The sequence below is a fragment of the Phyllostomus hastatus genome, unplaced genomic scaffold (assembly GCF_019186645.2).
Source record: "Phyllostomus hastatus isolate PE091 unplaced genomic scaffold, TTU_PhHast_1.1 phas_scaffold_1224, whole genome shotgun sequence".
Taxonomy (NCBI): Eukaryota; Metazoa; Chordata; class Mammalia; order Chiroptera; family Phyllostomidae; genus Phyllostomus; species Phyllostomus hastatus.
The window spans coordinates 1,160,788-1,181,234 of NW_025334008.1; the positions used below are offsets into that span (position 1 = coordinate 1,160,788).

The 20,447-nt window shown below is 58.2% G+C and overlaps 1 protein-coding gene across 3 annotated transcripts; it reads left to right on the forward strand.

Annotated features, from left to right (window-relative positions):
- Positions 1 to 1,846: 1,846 nt before the first annotated feature.
- MED25 (mediator complex subunit 25) lies at positions 1,847 to 19,741 on the forward strand. Of its 3 annotated transcripts, none has more exons than XM_045856339.1 (18): positions 1,847 to 2,056; positions 2,152 to 2,197; positions 2,353 to 2,477; positions 8,014 to 8,112; positions 8,453 to 8,573; positions 8,852 to 9,014; positions 9,149 to 9,279; positions 9,573 to 9,660; positions 9,756 to 9,949; positions 10,327 to 10,455; positions 10,843 to 10,928; positions 11,001 to 11,058; positions 11,192 to 11,299; positions 13,901 to 14,089; positions 14,470 to 14,541; positions 15,210 to 15,428; positions 15,728 to 15,908; positions 18,012 to 19,741. In XM_045856339.1, the coding sequence occupies exons 1-18, from the start codon at positions 1,923 to 1,925 to the stop codon at positions 18,254 to 18,256; spliced, it is 2,388 nt and encodes a 795-aa protein (XP_045712295.1). In that variant the 5' UTR covers positions 1,847 to 1,922; the 3' UTR covers positions 18,257 to 19,741. The 3 variants fall into 3 exon arrangements, with proteins under 3 accessions (XP_045712295.1, XP_045712296.1, XP_045712297.1); XM_045856341.1 differs by lacking the exon at positions 18,012 to 19,741 and adding an exon at positions 16,364 to 16,495 and having other exon boundaries at positions 1,850 to 2,056; XM_045856340.1 differs by lacking the exon at positions 14,470 to 14,541.
- The last annotated feature ends 706 nt before the right edge of the window (positions 19,742 to 20,447 follow it).

Sequence of the window (20,447 nt, forward strand, 5' to 3'; positions counted from 1 at the left end):
GCTGATGTAACCCCTTGGCCAGGCAGGCAGTTGTACTCTGACCCTCTCTTTTTTTTTTTTGTTAATGTATGATTCTGTGTCTATCTTGGGGGATGAACAAGTTCTTGAGGACCACCTTTATGATAATGTCCGAAACTGAAGTCCCGTTTACAATATCTAATTGGCCATGGCTGGTGTAGCTCAGTGGACTAAGCATGGGCTGTGAACCAAAGGGTCGCTGGTTCGATTCCCAGTCAGGGCACATACCTAGGTTTTGGGCCAGGTCTCAAGCTGGGGGCACTTGAGAGGCAACCACACATTGATGTTTCTCACCCTCCCTTCCCCTGTCTAAAAATAAATAAAAATCTTTAAAAAGTTCTGTTTATCTTACCATTTGTAGTACATTAATGGAAGGTGATGTTGGCATAGCAGTTATATTGAAAAAGAAAAACCCAAAGATTTTTAGAGAAGTAAAATGATGTGATGTTGGGGATTTAAAAGGCTTCAGCATAGAAAATAAAAAAGAGAAGGAGTTCTGGCTGGTGTGGCTCAGTGGGTTGAGCACTGGCTTGAGAACCAAGGGGCCACAGGTTCAATTCCCAGTAAGGGCACATGCCTGGGTTGCAGACCAGGTCCCCAGTTGGGGGTGTGCAAGAGACAACCAATCTATGTTTCTCTCCCATCCTTCCCCTTCTCTCTAAAAATACAATCTTTATAAAAAGAAGTAATGGATAATGTAAATGTGAGAAAATGGTGACACTGCAGTGTGCAAGGATATGCACCCTTTTTACCAAATATTGCCAACTGCATTGGAACAAATTGTCCTGATTTATGTCCCCACTAGACCGTGTCTGAGCCTTCTCATTTCACCCACCCTCGTGGACATTACTCTTTCCAATATTAACATGACAAAGGTATTGGACTTGTGATTTGCCCTTTCTACCTGATAAACACGAGTTTTCAGATGTCTATTTGCCATTTTAATTGGTGTGTGTGTGTGAAAAAAAGCCTGCTTAGAATCATCCCCATGAAAGCAAACTAAAATATTTCTACTTTCCTAAGTTTTTATTAATGAGTAAGGTGTATTTGTGTAGTAAATTTCTGTCAACACGCGTTAAGATGACTTTCCCAGTGGATTTTTTTTTTCAACTTGGTTTATGGAGTCTTTTGCAGACAAATCAGTATTTTACGTTTTCTGGCTTCGCTGTAATAGGAAACTTCTTTGAAGTCTTCACGACTATGCAGTATGTTTCTTTATGCCTCCAGATATTTGTATGCATGGTTCCATTTGTTGTATTTACATTTTTAATCCACCTGGAACGCGGTTAGGTTCCAGGCCAGTTTCTGGCCCCTCTCCCAGAACACAACTAGCCTGTGTTACCTAGCAGCCTCCACTGGGGGGCGGGGGTGGAAAAACAGAACAGCGGCACTGCCAAGTTGACAGCGACCTTAAAGTATTGCCCAGTTAACCCGTTTCGGACGAAGTGATTGGACCCTTCATACTCCCCATCCCACTATTCCAGAAAGAACTTAACTGGAAACCTCTTCTGTTACAAAACAAAACAAAACACCCGGCAGCGTGCACGTTGCATAGCAACCCAGTCTCCTGACCCTTCCATTAATACCAGAGTCGGAACAAGCGCCCGGCTCAAAGATGACCGCCGACAGCGCCGCCTTCTACAAACTTCGCTCTCGACAGTCTTGACAATGACACTCTTTCACATCAGACTTCGAAGACGTTCGCCATGCCCCTTCTTACTTGCACGCGGCGAGCCAGAACGCGGACGGTGACAAAACCTGCGCGCCGTGGATGCCCCTCACCAACATGGCCGCGGGCGCGTAAGCAGCGCCTCCAGCCTTAGGGCACTGCGCATGCGCAACGCAGGCGCACTTCCGCCTGTCCCGCGGAGGCAGTGGCCGCGGTGGCGTCTTCTTCGCGGGGCATGGTCCCCGGGTCCGAGGGCCCGGCCCGCGCCGGGGGCTTGGTGGCTGACGTGGTGTTTGTGATTGAGGGCACGGCCAACCTGGGACCCTACTTCGAGGGGCTGCGCAAACACTACCTGCTGCCGGCTATCGAGTGAGTGCCGTTTCCGCGATCCCGGCCCCACCTTCCGACTGGAGTTTGCCGCAGCCTCTTGCCTGACCCCAACTTTTTACCTCCGTTCCTCGTAGGTATTTTAACGGTGGGCCTCCTGCCGAGACGGACTTCGGGGGAGACGTGAGTCTTGGGACTGCTGAGTCCGAGGGCGGAGGGACGCGGGGGGGCGGGGCGGGGAGGGGCGGGGCGACTCCTAGATCCGAGGGAGGCGGGAGCTGGTAGCTGCTCTGCCTCCGGGGCTGCAGAAGAAAAGTTTCTCTGCCCTCCCCTTCCAGTATGGGGGCACCCAGTACAGCCTCGTGGTGTTCAACACGGTGGACTGCGCTCCCGAGTCCTACGTCCAGTGTCACGCTCCCACCAGCAGTGCCTATGAGTTTGTCACCTGGCTCGATGGCATTAAGTGAGTTTTTTTGTGTGTGTGTGCATGCTTGCGGGGGGGAACCCTGTGATGGACTGTGAATATCTGGTGGCTGGGGTCGCACTGGGTGGCTGAAAGGACTATGGAGGACCCTGGTGTTGTTCCGATGTCACTTCTGTGGTGGGTTCCTTGTGCCTGCTCAGCGAGTTCGCCATTCGGTTTGGAAATAGAAGAAACTTGCAAACCGGCCTTGAGCTCCGGTACCCACTTGGTACCCTGTGTGCGGTTCTCCGCTTTCTGTCTGCTGTCTTTTTTATCTCTACTTCAGTCTTCGTTTTTCAGACGGGCACGCGGAAGCCCGAGTGCAAAGCGGGACGGGGGCGCCGGGTGGGGGGGTGCGGAGGGCGAGGCCAGGGTGGATCCCTCTGTTCTCTGGATGGAATTTTCTTCGTTCACATCCCGGGTTTGTGCACGGAGCCTCGTGCCAAACTGCAGCAGTGCTGCAGCAGAAGTCCCAGACCCAGGAGTCCCTGTCCCCTCTGTGCCTAATATAACACCTCCAAAGGAGGTGAGGTAATAGTACAGGCAGTCCCTGACCTCAGACTTTTTTGACTTTATGAGAGTGCAAAAGCAATAGGCATATCATAAACATCGTTTAGGCAAAGCTGTAATGTTCAGCAGGGTAAATGCATTTTCAGCTTGTGATCTTTTCAATTTACGATGGGTTTATTGGTCGTAAGTTGAGGAGCATTTGTATCTGTATTAGTTACTTACTTACTGTATTACTTATCCACTGTGATGTGAGAGTTTACTCCAAAACTGGGTGGCTTAAAAAATACACATATATTGCCCTGGCTGGTGTGGCCCAGTGGATTGAACTGGCCTGTAAACCAAAAGGTCATCGGTTTGATTCCCAGTCAGGGCACATGCCTGGGTTGGGGCCCAGGTTCCCCAGCTGGGGGGGTGTTGAAGAGGCAACCAATCAGTGTATCTCTCACACATCGATGTTTTTCTTCCTCTCTTTATCCCTTCCTTCTCTTAAAAAAGTAAATAAGTAAAATGCTTTCTAAAAAACCCCAAAACGCACAACCTTAAAAAAAAACAGCTCATGTATTGTCTCAGGCAGTCTCTGTAAGGAGTTCGGGAGCAGCTTTGCTGGGTGGTTTCGACTCAGGGCCTCTCAGCAGTGGCAGTCACCAGGACCAGGGCTGCAGTCATTCAGGGGTTCCATGGGGTCTTCAGAGGACTCCTTTCCACAAGGTGGCACGTGCTGTGGCTGAGGCAGGAGGGCTCAGTGGCTTGCTGGCTGTTCTCCACAAGGGCTCCCCATGGGGCTGCTTGAGTGTCCGCCCAACATGGCAAACTGGGCTTTCCTCAAACTGGGCAATCCAAGAGAAGGAGCAAAGAGGAAACCACAGGCTGTTTATGGTCAAGTCTTGGAAGGCACACGTCCTCACTTCTGCCTCCTCCTGCTTGGTACACAGGCCAGTCGTGCTCTGTTTGCAGGGGCACGAAGAGCAGGAGGTGGGGCTTGGGGGCCCGGCTGCCATGGCGTCATGGGAGTTAAATGAGCTGACTATCTGACACAGTGCCTGGCATGTGTTAAGTGCTCCCTGAGTGTTTGCTGTTATTTCCTGTCTCCATTTCTTGGTCTGCACAAATGGAAGACGGGGGTCCCTCTGTCAGTGCTCTGGTGGGGGTGGGGGGTCACAGAAGCTGACCTTCACCCTGTGTGAAGTGCGGGTCTGTTTCTGTGGTCAGAGCTCGCTAAACAGCGCCCTTTCCCCGACAGCCGTTACCTTTGTCCGCTCCCTCCAAGAGTGTTTGTTGAGTGCCTGCTTTGTTCCGGCCGTGTGTGCTGCCCTGGGTGCTGAAGGTCCAGTGGAAAGGTGACACCCGGTGTTCCCCTCGCGATCATTAGAATTAGTGGTCAGCGGAGAGCAGGGTTTCTCAAGCTCTGCACCGTTGCAAAAGAGAACTCTGACGGCACCGTCCTGTGCGTAGGTCATCCTTGGCCTCTACCCACCAGATGTCAGTAGCCACTTCCCTCCCAAATGGTGACAAACAAAAATGCCACCAGACGGTGTTAGATGTCCCCTGACAAGAATCAACCCAAGTTGAGACTGGTTGGGATAGACGGCGATTGGTCAGCTTGAACAGTGTTGAGTGGGGGCTCCCTGAGGTCTGGGTCCAAGGCCGACATCCCTCAATCCCAGGCACCCCTCGGGGGAGGTCCGGCACAGAGGAGGTGGAAGGAAAACTTCGTTGAACGAGTCAGTGAGCGAATGCCCAGGAGGCACTTCACACTCTAATTCCCCCGGTGAGCCCCTGTGTACGCTTCAGGACCTGGCTCCAGGGTCCCTTCCCTGCCCTGGCATGCAGCTAGGTGTTCCCTGCTCTGCCCCCATCACTCCAGGGTTTTTGCCTGTCACAGCCCCACACCTTTGGACTTGAATGTCCAGACCCTGGATGTTTGCTCCAGCTGGGGCCTGGCTCCCAGGAGGCCTCCAGAAACCTTGGCCGAGTAAATGAAGGAGTGAAAGCTATAGGGGAGGTAATCACCAAGAAACCAAATCATCCAATGGGGGTATTGGGAGAAGCCGGGAATACTGGGAGAAGCCATCAAATCCCCTCAGCAAGTCATTTCAGCAGCAGTAGGAGGCTGAGAGGGAAATGCTTTGTGAATACCTTTATCACATGTTTACCCTCCTCCTCATACACTGTGTCTTTAAGCAGCTGAAACAGTGTGTAAGCTGTGTGCAGGCTGTGGAATCCTCCCAGTCAGCTGATAAACATTTTAGCTACTGTTTTACATCCATGGTTGTCCTTGATTTTATCAAGTCCTGTGTAACCATCTAAACTTAGTTCCTGTGACGTGCCAGGCAGGCCTGTAACAGATCACAAAGCACATCAGCAAGTTCTGTTCACACTTGCAGAAATCTCAGCTTTCCCGGGAATGCCCGGGATTAGAGAACAGAGCAGGCAGTGTGGCTTGTGAAACGGCCTTGCTTAGGGAAGGTTCACTTCTGACTTAACCTTTCCTGTCTTACAAAAAGGTGGATTCTGCCCCCCCCCCGCCCCACTCCCCTACCCTCAAGTCTAGTGACTCAGGTCAGAAATCGAAGGTAGAGGGAAGAGGGCCCAGTGAGCCTTCCTCATGGCACTGTGGCAGTCCATTCATTCATTCATTCATTGAACAGGTATTTGTGGAGCAAAGTGTTCTAGGAGTCAGGAACACGAGATGGGCAAGGTCCCCACCCCCTGGCAGCTGGGGTGATAGGCAGGCCGGGGACGTGGCACAGGACAGCACCCCCGCCCCCCCCAGTTGGGGCTGGCTGCTGATCACATTCACTCATCGGGCCAGTCCCTCAGGGCCTCCAGGGACCTATGAGCCCAGGAAGGTGGGCGATGAAGGTGGGAGGGTGTGATGCCGGGCTGGACAAATGGGGGTCAGAGCAGCCAGACCACTTTACGGTCATCTTTGTTTTACTTCGTGACGTCAAAGGGCTTGCTTGGAGCCAAGGTATATCGTCAGTTTTATGGCATTTAAACCATATTTTTCTTCTGACCATATGGTTTTCCCTCATCTTCGTTTTCAAGTTTTTCGCACTTCTCGGACAAAATATTTGTTACGTGTCTCTCTCTGAGCTGGTGACAGATGGCTGATGCTCGGTGTTCAGGAAGGAGCAAGTTTTAGGGTCTCAGTGCGGTGGGTCAGCCCCACTTTCCTGCATAACTGACCTTTTTGACTAGAGGTGAAATTCATATTACAAAAGTAACTTTATTTTTTAAGATTTTATTTATTTGCAGAGAGAGGGGAAGGGAAGGAGAAAGAGAGGGAGAGAAACACCAGTGTGTAGTTGCCTCACGTGCATTCCGTTCTGGGGACCTGGCCCACATCCCAGGCATGTGCCCTGACTGGGGATCGAACCAGTGACTCTTTGGTTCACAGGCCAACACTCAATCCACTGAGCCACACCAGCCAGGGCAAAAGTAATCACTTTAAAGTGAACAATTCAGTGACAATCCAGTGAATGGAAACGCATTCATTGTGCGCAACCTCTGCCTCTATCTAGTTCCAGAACATTTTCATCATGTGAAAGGAGACCCCGTGCGCAGAAAGGGATCATTTCCTAGATCTTCCTCCGACTCCCACCCTTTCCCCCAGCGCCAGCCAGGGCAATTTTGGCTGAAGTCTCAGACCTACGAAACAGTGGTGTGACTACTTTAATTTAAAAATATATATATTGATTGATTATTTTAGAGAATGAGAGCGAGAGAGAAACGTTGTTCCACTTGATTGTACACTCATTGGTTGATTCTTGTATGGGTCCTGACCAGGGACCGAGCCCACAATCTTAGCGTATCGGGATGATGCTCTAACCAGCGGAGCTACCTGGTGTGACTACTTTCAGAACAGCAAGCTGGCAGTTAGTAGGACTCAGGGTCGGCTCATTCACTCTGGTCTGCCCCAGCTGGGCAGTGTTAAAGTTCCCGTGTAAAACAGGGTCTTCCTCATGGTGCCAAAGAGGAAGGCTGGGAGTGGTGAGCAGTGGGGTGGCTGAGTGCCCTGAGGGGACAGGGGCACTGAGCTCGCAGGGTGGATTGGGAGCAGAGGGCGAAATTCTGCAAGTGGGAAAAACTTGGAAGAGCTCGGCTGTGGTGATCCCCGGCCAGGCTGCCAGCGTGCTCCCATGTCCAGCAGGTGTTTCTTGGACCCTGGGTGTCCTCAGGCACATCCTAATGGTGGCTCACACCACTTGGTGGCCTTCCCCGGGGGCTGCTGTCGCAAAGCCATACCAACAGGGCGGCCCGGGACAGCAGGACTTTGGTGTCACACAGGCCAGCACCCGGGAGGCCCAGCTCCGGGGCAGATAGGGCCTGGCCCCTCTGGAACCTGGAGGGGAGGAGCCTTCCTGCTCCTTCCAGCTTCTTGTCGCCCGGAGAATCCTTGCTTGGCGGCATCAGCACCCCGGTCTCCATGCCGTCTTTTCCCCTGAGTGTATCTGCCCCCATGTCCCACGTCCCCCTTGTATTCCAAAGACATGGGTCATGTTGGATGAGGGCCCGTCCGAATGGCCTCACTGTAGCCCGGTCGCCTCTGTAAAGGTCCGATTTCTAGTAAGTTTGCATTCTGAGGTGCTGGGGGATAGGACTTCGATGTGTCTTTTTTTGGGGACCCAGTGCAGCCCACCGCACTGGAGGGAGAGGAGGTCCCTGCACCAGGCTGGGAAGGTGAGGCCGAGGTGGCCCAGAGGAGGGAGGGACACAGGGACTGGGACACAGCCCAGGATCCCAGGCCCTTCCCTGTTCCGTGCTCCCGTGGGGCCTCGTACCTGAGGGACTCCCTCGCAGGAGATGGCAAACGTCCCCTGTCCTCGTTCTCTGGGCCCCTCACCACACCAGCACTGGGATACAGCGGGGAACTCGGCAGTGTCCCCGCACCCCAAGGCACAGTGGGCAGGGTAGGGGGTGGCATGGGCGCAGGTTCTTCCGATGTCACTGGGGGGCTGGGAGGTGGCAGCGCAGGGAGCCACGGGGACCCCCAGGGGCTGACAGCCAGCCTGGCCTCGTGCAGGTTCATGGGTGGTGGCGGCGAGAGCTGCAGCCTCATCGCGGAAGGCCTCAGCACAGCCCTGCAGCTGTTCGACGACTTCAAGAAGATGCGGGAGCAGATGTGAGTGTGGCCGGCGGGGGGGGGCTCCTGGGGGGAGTGGGCTCGGACCCCACTTTGCCTGTCGTGGGGCCCCGCCTGCTGCCTCACTGTGGGGAATTGGGGCAGGGGTCAGGCGGCGCCCTCACCAGGAAGGGGTGTCTGGCTCCTGTCTCACCTGCCTGCTGGGTGGCTTGGAGTGCGTGAGGAACCACAGGGCCTCGGTATTCTCAACTGCAAAATGGGCCCCTTCCTCCAATTTCCCATTGGGGCCCAGGACTTGTACCCCTGCTGTGCCGGGTCTGGGTCCCTTTTCAGGGCCTCGCTGCGCCCCCCCGCTCTGCAACTTCCCTCGTCCCCACAGCGGCCAGACCCACCGCGTGTGCCTCCTCATCTGCAACTCGCCACCGTACCTGCTGCCGGCGGTTGAGAGCACCACCTACTCCGGGTGCACGACGGAGAGCCTCGTGCAGAAGATCGGGGAGGTGAGGGCTCTGGCTCTGAGGGCCGGAGGCGGGCTGGGCTTCCGGTCACAGAGCGGGCACGGGCTTGGCGGCTAGATCTGCTTCCTCCTGCAGGAAAAACTGTAACCCAGAGCCCCCCTAGGGCAGCTAATGCAGGTCTTGGGGTCCCCTGACCAGAGTCTGATGGGAACTGGGTTTGAGGCCCAGCTGCCAAGCAGATGGGTCCGGTAGGGGTGGGGGCGGGGGGGGGGGTGGCGGCCCCCGTGGCCCGTTCTGACTGCTCGCTCTGCCCCCTGCAGCGGGGCATCCACTTCTCCATCGTGTCTCCTCGGAAGCTGCCTGCCCTGCGGCTTCTGTTCGAAAAGGCTGCGCCCCCCGCCATGCTGGAGCCGCTGCAGCCGCCCGCTGATGTGAGCCAGGACCCCCGGCACATGGTGCTGGTGCGGGGGCTCGTGCTGCCGGGTGAGGCCTGCGTGCCGGTGCGTGGCGGGGGTGGGGCGGGGGGGTTCTTTCCAGCTACTGCCCTCTGACTTAGATTTTCTTTCCTTCTCAAACCCCTTCCCATGGGGGCTCGGGTGTCCATCCTCGGCTCTTAGTCGGGGGTGGCTCTGCTCCAGGCCCTCTCCAGCCGAAGCAGCCTGTCCCCCTGCCACCAGCTCCAGCCTCAGGCGCTGCGCTCTCAGCAGCGCCCCAGCAGCCTCTGCCCCCCGTGCCCCAGCAGTACCAGGTGTGGACATCACCAGGAGGGGGCACACCCCTGTGGCCTGGCGGGGCCCTGGCCCCTGGGAGGAGACCTAGTTCAGTGCTTGAGCTTGTGGGGTGATGGGTGTCTCCGCTGAGACTCGAGGAGGGTGGGACTCTGGGGCCCAGGAGCCACATTCCTGTGGGAGTGGTGAGCCCCCATGGTGTCGGGGTCAGGGTGCCTGTGCCTTGTTAGGGGTGTGGGTGGTGCGGCCCATGCCACACCAGGACTCAGGGCTGGGGGCATGGTCCTCATTGGCCCCTCCCCTCCGTCTCCAGGTCCCCGGGAACCTGAGCGCAGCTCAGGTGGCTGCCCAGAATGCAGTGGAGGCTGCCAAGAACCAGAAGGCCGGGCTGGGCCCGCGCTGTGAGTCCCTGGGCAAAGATACGGGGCAGGCGGGGGTCAGCCAGGCCTCTCCCCACGCACACCTGCCCCACCTCCTCCCCTGGTCTCTCCCACAGTCTCGCCCATCAACCCTCTTCAGCAAGCGCCTCCAGGTGTGGGTCCTCCCTTCAGCCAGGCCCAGGCCCCTTCGCTGCCCCAGGGGCCCCCAGGTGCCCCCAAGCCGTCCCCTGCTTCCCAGCCCAGCCTGGTCTCCACAGTGGCCCCCGGTCAGGGCCTGGCCCCTGCTGCACAGCCAGGGGCACCGTCCATGGTAGGTGCCTGCATGCCTCCTGCTTGCTGCCCCACCGCTCCCCCGACTGCCCTGGGGTGGCACTGTGTGGGGGACAAAGAGGGCCCAGGGGCTCGGGTCTTGGGGTTGTGGGTCCTCTGGGGCTGATGCTACAGACAACCCTGAGGCTAGGGGCCGGGGGTGGGGGCGGGACTGTGGGGTGTGTGGGTCCCATGGGCTCCTGTTCTGAGAGTCCTGGAATCTGACTGCATCACAGCGTCTGTGTCCCAGGGACGGGCTTTTCTGGTCTTGGGGAAGAGGCTTTCTCTTCTCCTTGCTGGCCTGGCCCTCTCTTGGGACAGCCCCTCCCAGGAGATGGCCCGACCCGCGCTGGCGCTCTCTTTCCTCCCCGCTCACAGGCAGGCACTGTGGCCCAGGGCGGGGTGAGCGGCCCATCTGCCGCACAGCTGGGGGCCTCGGCGCTGGGTGGGCAGCAGTCAGTCTCCAACAAACTCCTGGCCTGGAGTGGGGTCCTTGAGTGGCAGGAGGTGAGTCGGTGGGAGGATCCGCTGGGTGGGTGGGCCTCACAGAGCAGGGATGTGAGCCCAGATTCGGGGCTGAGCAGGTGGTGAGAATTGTATTGCCAGTGAAGATCTCACAAGTCTCAGACTCGGGGTCCAGACAGCCCAGGGGATTGGGGCATCTAGGAGACAGAGGGTTATAGGATTTGGGGGCAAGAGGAGGAGCTCAACGATTGTGGGAGGTTAGAGGATTGTGGGATTGGTGTTATGGAGGAGGGGCCAAGGGCTCTCAGACTTAAAGGGGGGGTAGCGGGAGTGGAGGTCCAGAGCTTTAGAGTTCCCAGGGTCGAGTAGAAGGGGTCGACGGGACTGAGACTCGGGCCCCTCTTGTAATAAGCCCCTTTTCCCCCTCAGAAGCCCAAACCTGCCTCTGTGGATGCCAACACCAAGCTGACTCGGTCACTGCCTTGCCAGGTCTACGTGAATCATGGCGAGAACCTGTAAGTCACTGTCGGGGACGGGACGGGTCCGGGCTCCCCTCCTCCTGACACCTCTCTCCTCGTCGCCCCCAGGAAAACGGAGCAGTGGCCCCAGAAGCTGATCATGCAGCTCATCCCTCAGCAGCTGCTGGTGAGCGGTAGGCGGGAGCAGCCCCAGCCCCTGACCTTTCTCTCTTCCCTCACCCCTTCCCTGCCCCTCCCCCTCAGTCCTTCCCTCCTCACTCCCCCACTCAACATGCTGGCCGGCCTCTGTGTCTCCCCAGACCACACTGGGCCCTTTGTTCCGGAACTCGAGGATGGTCCAGTTCCATTTCACTAACAAGGACCTGGAGTCCCTCAAAGGCCTCTACCGCATCATGGGCAACGGCTTTGTGAGTCCTGGGCAGGCGGGACCCTCGGGGGGCTGCCTCCTCTGTCCTCCTGGGCTCCTCCCCTTTCTCCCAGAGCTCTAGCTTGGTTCGCAGTGACAATGCACATCAGAGGGAAGTCCGTTCTGTGGTCATCTGTGACCGGGATGACGGGAACACTTGGGAAGGAGGTGGCTGTGACCCAGGTGTACTGGGTGGATCAGTTTTCTGGGGCTGAGAAGAACAGCAGGGCACTCCCTCCCGGCTCTGGGAGCATGCAGTCCAAAGCAGGGGCCGGCCAGCAGGGCCGAGCTCTCTGAACGCACCAGGTGAGGCTGGTGCGGCCTCCTGCAGCCGGCAGCCCTGGTGCTGGGGCTTCAGGCAGCAAAACCTGGTCTCCGCCTCCCTCCTCTCATGGCCGCCCCCCGACCCCATGTCTGCACCTCCACAGGGCGAGGCACTCTCCTCCCTGTGGGGTGTCTGCTGGCTTCTGAGGCCGCCAGTCATTGGACCAGGGTCCCTCGACTGACTTGATCACGCCTTGGTACATTGGCAAGGACCTTACTCCCCAGTGAGGTCACGTTCCCAGATGCTGGGGTTAGAACTTCAACGTGTATAACTGCAAGACAGTTGACCTCATCACACTGAGGCAGAGTCTCCCCAAATAGGAACAGGTTCAGTTACGCAGGACATCCTGTGGGCCTGGCGCCTTTCTAGGACAGGGGACTAGTCATGGCTGACCTCGTGGGGTCCTCAGGGACGTTCTGCGGACAACAGTGATCCTGAGAGTCAGGAGTGCTTTCGGCTGCAAGTAACATAAACCCAACCAGCAGAGTTTTTTGAACAAATAGATGATGGAGTGAGGGAGCTTAAAACAGCAATTTATTTAAATTTTAAAAAAGATTTTATTTGTTTTTCAAGAGAGGTGAAGGGAGGGAGAAGGAGAGGGAAACATCAATGTGTGGTTGCCTCTCACACGTTCCCCACTGGGACCTGGCTGCAACCCAGGCATGTGTCCTGACTGGGAATTGAACCAGTGACCCCTGGCTTCTCAGACTGGCACTCAATCCTCTGAGCCACACCAGCCAGGCCCTAACGCAGCACTTTATTGTCTCTCACGGTTTTGTGGGTCAGATGGGCCCAGCTGGGCTAGTCTAGATTGGGAACCTTTGTGGGAGTAGCCCATCAGTTGCCGGCTGAGACTGGTCGTCTGAAAGTCTGAATGGCCTGGAGGCGCAGGACTCGCAGGACTCAGAGCCAGGTGGTGCCGGCTGTCAGCCGGGGCTCCACCCAGCCTGGTCGTAGGAGCGGTGGCTCCGCAGCTCTTCTAAGCAGTGTGTCCCCAAAGTTAATGCTGTGCTGGCAGGCATTTACTTATTTTTTTTTTTAAAGATTTTATTATTTGTTGGAGAGATAGGAAGGGTGGGAAAACAAAGGAAGAGAAACATCGATTAGGTGCCTGTCGGATGTGCCCCAACTAGGGACCTGGACCAGACCTGTGCCCTGACCCTTTGGTGTGCGGGAGGACACCCAGCCCCCCAAACTCCACTGGTGAGGTTGTCAAACATCTGTTTTTGACACGATGGGCTGTCCCAAGGGGCCGCTGTTGGGTTGGTTTTGTAGTCCAGTGACATCAGGGCCAGGACCCTCCCGGACATACTCGTGTTCGCAAGATAGCCGCCGAGGCCCCAGGCGTCTGGTGGGGCCGGATGCAGGAAGGCAAGGAGGAAGTGCAGCGTCTGTCACGTAGTTCTGTCTTTTCAGGGGAGCAGACACTCCCCCATACCCCCAAGCAGGCTCCTTCTTCATCTCCTGGGCCTGGTCCAGGGCACTGGGGACATGGCTACCCCAAGCAGAGTCAGGTTCTTGACACGGGAGAAGAGAAGGGCAGGTGGACCTTGAGGGGATGGCTAGCAGGGTCTGCCTCCTGTGAGAAACCAAGGCTTAGAGCAGTAAACTCGCTTGGCTGAAGTCCCAGAGGCGAGACCTTGGCTTGTAAGCCCCTGCTCTCTCAAGCCCTCCTGTCTGAGCCACCGTGTATTACGGTTCCGCTTTGTGTTTGCTGATGTTTCCTGGGCACTTCCGTGTGTCCAGGTGCAGGCGAGGTGCCGGAGGTGTACCGGTGCGTCCCGTAGTCATAGCATCCCGTGGTGTTAGTGCTGCTGTCCTCAGTTCTCCCTGGGGCCAGGGAGGGTGTGAGTGCCCCCTGAGGGTCACGGATCCCCCGGGTCAGTCGTAACCATCAATGCCATTGATCACATGCTTCAGCTACCCGCTCAGTGCTGAAGACACTTCTCAGCTGTGAGAGCCCTTAGGAGGGCAGCCTCCCGGGGGGGCGGAGGGTCCAGGTTGGAGAGCCAGATTGAACCTTCTGTTTGGGGCACTTCCTGTCCACTCCCCTCCACTGTCAGCGAGCGCTCCAGCCTCGCCCTGTCTCTCTGGGCACTGAGCTCTCTTCTAAGACCTCAGGTGGTTTCTGGAGCAGCCTCGTGCAAAACCTCAGCCTCCTCCACCTTTCACCAGGAAGCCTCGGTGCTGTTCCTCGACTGGGTCGTCTAAACCAGGTGGGGCAGGATGTGTCCTACGTCCTCCCCCAGGGCGTGACTGTCTGATGTTCTCCCCCAGGCTGGCTGCGTGCACTTCCCCCACACGGCCCCCTGCGAGGTGCGCGTGCTCATGCTGCTGTACTCGTCCAAGAAGAAGATCTTCATGGGCCTCATCCCCTACGACCAGAGCGGCTTCGTCAATGGCATCCGGCAGGTCATCACCAACCACAAGCAGGTTCAGCAGCAGAAGCTGGAGCAGCAGCGCGGGGTGAGTGACGTGGGCCCCCTGACCATCCCTGCCCCTCCTAGCACCCGCCCACCTGGACCCCAGCATGCACGGCCAGGTGCCCCAGGGGCCACCCCGGGGCTCCAGTGCCAGGCACGGGCTCCTTTCCTAAGGCGTGGCCACCCAGGTTCAGTCCCATCCCCACCTGTCCTCGCGCTCTTTCTCTCCCTTTTTGGCATCCTCACAGGCTCTCTGAGACACAGCCTCTTCTGCTTGGGGACCTGGGGGTGTAGAGTTTACTCGCCATATCCCCCGCCCCCAGGGAAGCATTCCCAGCCCCTCACAGGTTCCCCTTCAGGGCTCAGAGCCTCTCAGGCCCAGCTACACCCTGTCGCTGACCTGCTCCCTCTCTCCCTGCGCAGATGGGGGCACAGCAGGCACCCCCTGGGCTGGGCCCCATTCTGGAGGACCCGGCAAGGCCCTCGCAGACTCTGGTGAGGACAAGGCCAGCAGGGTCAGGGCCAGGGCGGGGGAGGCCCCAGAAGATGCCGTTGTTCTGACCCAGCCGTGGAGGCCCAGGGGTCTAGAGCAGGGGTCCCTAACCGTTTCGGTACCAGGGACCGGTTTCATGGAAGACAGCTTTCCCACTTACTGGGGACGGGGTGTGGGGAGTGGCTTTACAGCCTGCCACCAGATGCACTTAATTGTCACTTGCCACTCACGGATAGGGTTCTGATACGGGTCTGCCAACAGCTGATTCCTTCTGGCCTCTGTGCAGTCAGGCCTCTCTGCTAATGATAATCTGTTTGCAGCCCCTCCCCAGCACCAGCATCTCCGCCTTAGCTCCTTGGATCTTCAGGCATTCCATTCTCAGAAGGAGTGCAGCCCAGATCCCTCACATGCAGTTCGCAGTAGCAGGGGGGTTTGGCTCCTCTGAGAATTGAATGCTGCCCCTGATCTGACAGGAGGCGGAGCTCGGGTGGTGCTGTGGGCACTGAGGAGCTTTTGCAAATACACGTGAAGCTTCACTTGCTTGCCCGCCACTCACCTCCTGCTGTGCAGCTGGTTCCTGGCAGGTCACGGACTGATACCGGTTTGTGGCCTGGGGTGGGGGACCCCGGGTCTAGAGCCTCTGTTCCTCGCCCCCATCTCTTCCCACCAGCTCCAGCTCCGCCCACCGCAGCCCCAGCCGCAGGGCACCGTGGGGGCCCCTGCCGCAGCAGGGCAGCCCCAGCCCCAGGGCACTGCCCAGGCCCCCCCGGGTGCTGCCCAAGGCCCTCCCGGAGCACCTCCCGGCCCATCCCCTTCTGGATCCATCCTTCGGCCCCAGAATCCCGGGGCCAACCCCCAACTGCGGAGCCTCCTCCTCAACCCACCGCCGGTGAGATCCGGGACTGGGGCGGCTGAGAACTTGGGTCCTGGGCAGTGGCAGTTCTAGGCCTTCTGTCTGGGAGGGGTTCGTTGGCTTGGTCAGAGGGTGGGAGTGGAGCCCCACCAAAGGCCCCAGGCCCACCAGCTCCTTGTGCGTCCCCCCTGGGTGGGCTTCTGCTAAGACTCCTTTGAAGAAAGGCCCCACATAAATGACTGGACCAGACCTCTGAGCAGCTTCTGGGCCAGAGGCTGCCGGGCAGGGCGGAGCTCCTGCTGGGGGCCTCTGAGCTGCGTGTTTTGCTTCCCCAGCCCCAGACCGGGGTGCCTCCACCACAGGCCTCCCTCCACCACCTCCAGCCACCAGGGGCCCCCCCACTGCTGCCGCCACCACATCAGGGCCTGGGGCAGCCCCAGCTGGGCCCCCCGCTCCTGCACCCGCCACCCACCCAGTCCTGGCCTGCCCAGCTTCCCCCGCGGGCGCCTCTGCCAGGTAAGGAGGTCTGGGAGGGGCCGGGGGTCTGGACAGAGGGTCCCAGCATGCCCCGGGCTGGAGCGCTGAGACCAAGGGCTCCTGGGAAGTAAAGTCCTGGTGTGTAGGAGCAGCGGGTCCCACCTTGGCTTTAGGGGGTTGTGGGGGCCTGGGGACCGAGGACCCAGGAGCTCTTGGTCCCTGCGACTCCTTTCCTGCCTGACCTCCAGGTTCTCGGGGAAGCAGAGTCTTAGGGCCAGAGAGGTATCTTGTGGGGAACGGGCTCCCAAAGGCCTGTGGGAGACAACACACTTACGTCCAGATGGGGCCAGAAGGGGCCTCTCATAGGTCCCCCAGGACTTCCCAGGGGGCTTAGTGCCTTGGACTCCCAGAAAAGGAGGAAGAAAGCAGCCCCAGGGCCCTTCAGGGCCCCAGGGGCTACTGGGAGATGCAGTCCCTTCCCCACTGCCCCCCAGGTCAGATGCTGCTGAGCGGGGGTCCCCGGGGACCGGTCCCCCAGCCGGGCCTGCAGCCCAGTGTCATGGAGGACGACATCCTCATGGATCTCATCTGAACCCCCGACACCCAATAAAGTTCCTTTCAACACACGCCCCGGCTCCCGTCACTGGCGTCCCCAGGACCAGGCAGGAGGAGGCCGGGGGAGACAGACGTCTCTGTCCTTGTTCTCGCCTCAGGAGACATCCCTGAGGCCCTGGGCTGGTGACGCCGGGGCCTCGGCAGGGAGTCAGGCAGTCTGCGGCAGCCTGGCCCAGGGAGACATGAAGGCAGGCGGGCAGGGCTCACGGGACCCTGTGCTTGTGGAAGCAGAGAGGGTGCCGAGGGGGCTCGGAAGTGGCCTCTGAGCCAGGCAGGCCACCTGGTGTGCAGAAAGCAGAAATATGTGTGAGGGCAGGAGAGAGTGGGGGTGCTCAAGGAGCAGGTGGGCGCCTCTGGAGCGTGAGTGTGAGGGAGGGGCTCGGGCTGCAAGCAGCAGCTCGAGGTTTGTCGTGGGGACACCAGAACCACAGGAGGCCATGAGCAGGGGGCTGGCCTTGGTCTGCCAGGAGTCGGAAAAACGGGGAGGAGGCTGAGGCAGTGGCTCTGGGAAGAGGAGAGTCCAGAGGGGGAGCTGGGGCCGAGTTGGGGGCAGGAGGGGCGAGGCTGGGACTAGTATACAACGTGGAGGAAGTTGGGGGTGTGGGGGCGTTGAGGTCGGCCCCCAGGGCCTGTTCTGAGTGCTGATAGATGGCGGGGCTTCCCTGACTTAGGCAACTGGGAGAAGGAGCCAGTAGTGGATGCTGATGGTCCAAGGTATGTGCAAGTGACAGCTGCCGTGTTGGGAGCTCACAGTGCGTCCTTAGGCGATGGTCTGTGTTTGGTGGTCAAAGTCATAAGAGTGGACAACATCACACCTGGAAAGTGGGGGGCCCAGGTCCCACTCAGAGACCTGCCTTCTGGGGCTTTGGACCAGTGGGTGGTGGGGGGGCTGTCCCTGAGATGGGAAAGCCTGCAAGGAGCGGGTTGGGGGTGTGGGGAGCAGGGGTCCTGAAGGATGCCCTCAGGGAGCTGTCCGGGGACAGCTGTCTGGATACAGGCACAGGTACGGGCCCTGCAGGTGGGCTCCCTGGAGGCAGAGAGTCAACCGTCAGAGTGTCAGAGTGCAGACCGGTGTTGCTCACCGCGTGGTCCACATCCGGGCCACCAGTCCGCATGGGTGGGATGCTGGCTGACACCAGAATCCCGGGCAGGCCCCATCCCGGGAGAGAGGTTGCAATGTGGTGGCCCATGGGCCACGCTGCAGATGAGTTTTGTTTGGCCTTCTCTGTGTTAGCCTCCGTGGTGTTTCTTCCTGATGAGTTAGTGGTAAAAATCAGGAGAATTCTCACGCTCGCACACACACAAAACCTGTCTTCCTGGCTTCTCTTGACAAGTCAGGAGACCTGGCTTCCTGGGCCTCCTCCCCTTGCACCTCGCAGCAGCGGGCCGGAGCCGCCCCTTTCGACGGGGTGCCTGCCCTGTTGTTCGCCACAGTTCCCACCACTCCCTCTCGCTCCCCCGCCTCTGTCCTTGCAGTGGCGTGCGGGAAAAGTGAAACCTTTCTTGTACCTATGTCTCTACCACAAGTGGCACAGCCAAAGAGAGAACGAGAGGGTCCCGTGTTTCGGAAAAAATGGGAGCGAGACTATTTCTTTGTGGAAGTGAAGAGCATGCCTACGTGTTTAATATGCAGAAAAATCATGTCTGTGTTGAAAGAGTACAACCTGAAGCGCCACTATGAATCAAAGCACAGTAAGAGCTTCGACCAGTACACGGAGCAGATGCGGGATGCGCTCCTAGATGAGCTGAAGAAGAACCTGAAGGCTCAGTAGGGCCCGGCAGCCGGTGGGGAAGCCGCGTGGCCGCCACACGCAGTCTCGAGATGGCGCAGAGAGACTTCCCCGGCGCTAAGACTTCCCGAGGATGGTGAGTTGACAGAGCAGCAGAACGGCGGCCCTGGATGCAGACACACACCTGTTCAGGCTGTGACCTCAGGCCCGCTGTGCGCTGCACGGCATGTGGAGGAGAGAGCAGGAGACTGGCAAGGCCGGCTGCTCGGAAGCGGCACGTCGGTTGTGGCCCTTTCTGTCCCTGAGCACAAACCATTCCCACAGCTAGCTTTATTTATTTGTGAGGTTGAGGATTCCCGTGTGACCGAAGCAGCCTGTGACGCGGTGCTCAGGCAGGCCCGGCACCGGTGTGTGTGTGCTCTGGCGAGAACGTTGTATGTAGGTCGGAATGCCGGAGCACAGCTGCCGACGGTCTCTGTGACCCCGTGATCTGTCTCAGGGGAACTTGTCAGTGCGCCGCGAGCCTAGGTGGCAGCATTTGGCGAGGACACAAGTTTGGTGATTGTGTCCACCGCCTGGAATTGCACTGTGCTGAGAAAGTTCATGGAACACGCTGTGAATGTCCTGGATGGGTTTCTGTACTTGAATCAGGGGCAGGTCGATGGTGAACTTGACCCACAGAAGCTCTGTGACCTGCTGTCATGTGATGGTGTGGAAGAAGTTGGACCTGCTGAAACCCATCTGCTGGGTTCATTTCACATGAGGCAAAAGCCACTCCTTGGTTCCCCTGAGAAGGTCAGTCAAAGACTTCAGGTCAGGGTTATGACCCTTCCGAACACTGTTGTTTTCCTGCAAGGACACTCACAAACAGCTACTTGAATGTACGAGTTTGCCCAGACCTGGCGAAAACGGGAAGCCGTTGGCAAGGAATATCCAGACTCCATTTCCTTTGCCGCAGCTGGTTTCCCGAAACAGAACTCACGGCTCAGACCGTGTTTACCCAAGTTCCCCCGAGGGCTTTCGGCGTCCAGACTCCATGACAACGCACCAGTAATGTCCAGTTTGCCTTTGTCGGCGGGTGGCGGCAGCGGGAGTGCAGACCGCACTGAGTAGTTACTGACTGTGGTGCAGTGGGCGTTCTCTCCCCGCGGGGCCCTGCTGGGGGGCCTCAGCCCTGCGCTCTGCAGTGGTCACCCCGAACCTCCGAGTCTGGAGCTCTCTGTTGGGAAACCGAGTCACAGTCCACAGTGCTCCTGGGATTCCAGGCTGAGTTCTCAAGTGCCCATCCTGCCGCAGCCCCCGCCCCCAGGCCTGACGCTGCCGTCTCAGGGGCCGCAGGATGCCCTCAGTCTCACCTCAGAGGAGTGCAAGAAATTACGAAAAGAGAAAATTTTAATAAGGAAATCTCTCTATTTTTCAATTTGTATTTTTTCAACTTGGAATTTGAGATATGAACTCCAGTTACCAACCATGCTTGTTGTGTTCCATGCATTCACCATAGTTCAGTAAAGATGCAGTTTGACGATGTTTCTGGCCGTCGACTTTTCTCATACCTGGCTAGTTCACTCATTTATGTGGCCCGCCTGGCTCCTGGAGGCATTTGAGTTTCCCGTCCTTCCTGCCCTGCAGTGGTTGAGTCCAGTCTGGGGGCAGGGGGAGGCTTCAAACAGCCCCCTGGGCGATTCTCACACCAGCGAAACACAGAGCGGGTCTCACTGGCGGCAGCTGGAGGGGACACGGGTGGGGTTCCTTGGGCAGCGAGCACAGCAGGGCCTCCCAAAAACTCAGATGGCTTCATGGGCCAGGCAGGTGATGGAAATGTGTGAAGCGGACGGGTGTAAGACAGCAGGGCGTGATGGGGACTGTGGCGAACTCGGAGAGTGCTTGCCCCGCCCAAAGGTGTTCAAATTAAAGACAAAACACACTGTGAGGACCAAACAAAAATCCGCTGGTGGGTCCAATGAGGCCTCGGGCTGCCATTTTGCGACCTCGAGAAGGAGGAGAAGTGAGGACCAGTCCAGAGCCCTGAGGAAAGCCCCACATGTGAGGGCCGGGCGGGCGGGCGGCCAGAGGAGGGGGGAGGGGGGCGGGGGGGCCGGCAAGTGTGTTCTGGAAGCCGGAGTGATTTCGAGGAGAGCGTGGCCAACTGTGTCCAAGCTGCCGCAAGGGCAAGGAGCCAGCTACTGGTCCCACCGGGGTGGGAATGACTCTGCGGGGAAACACTGCTTGGGTC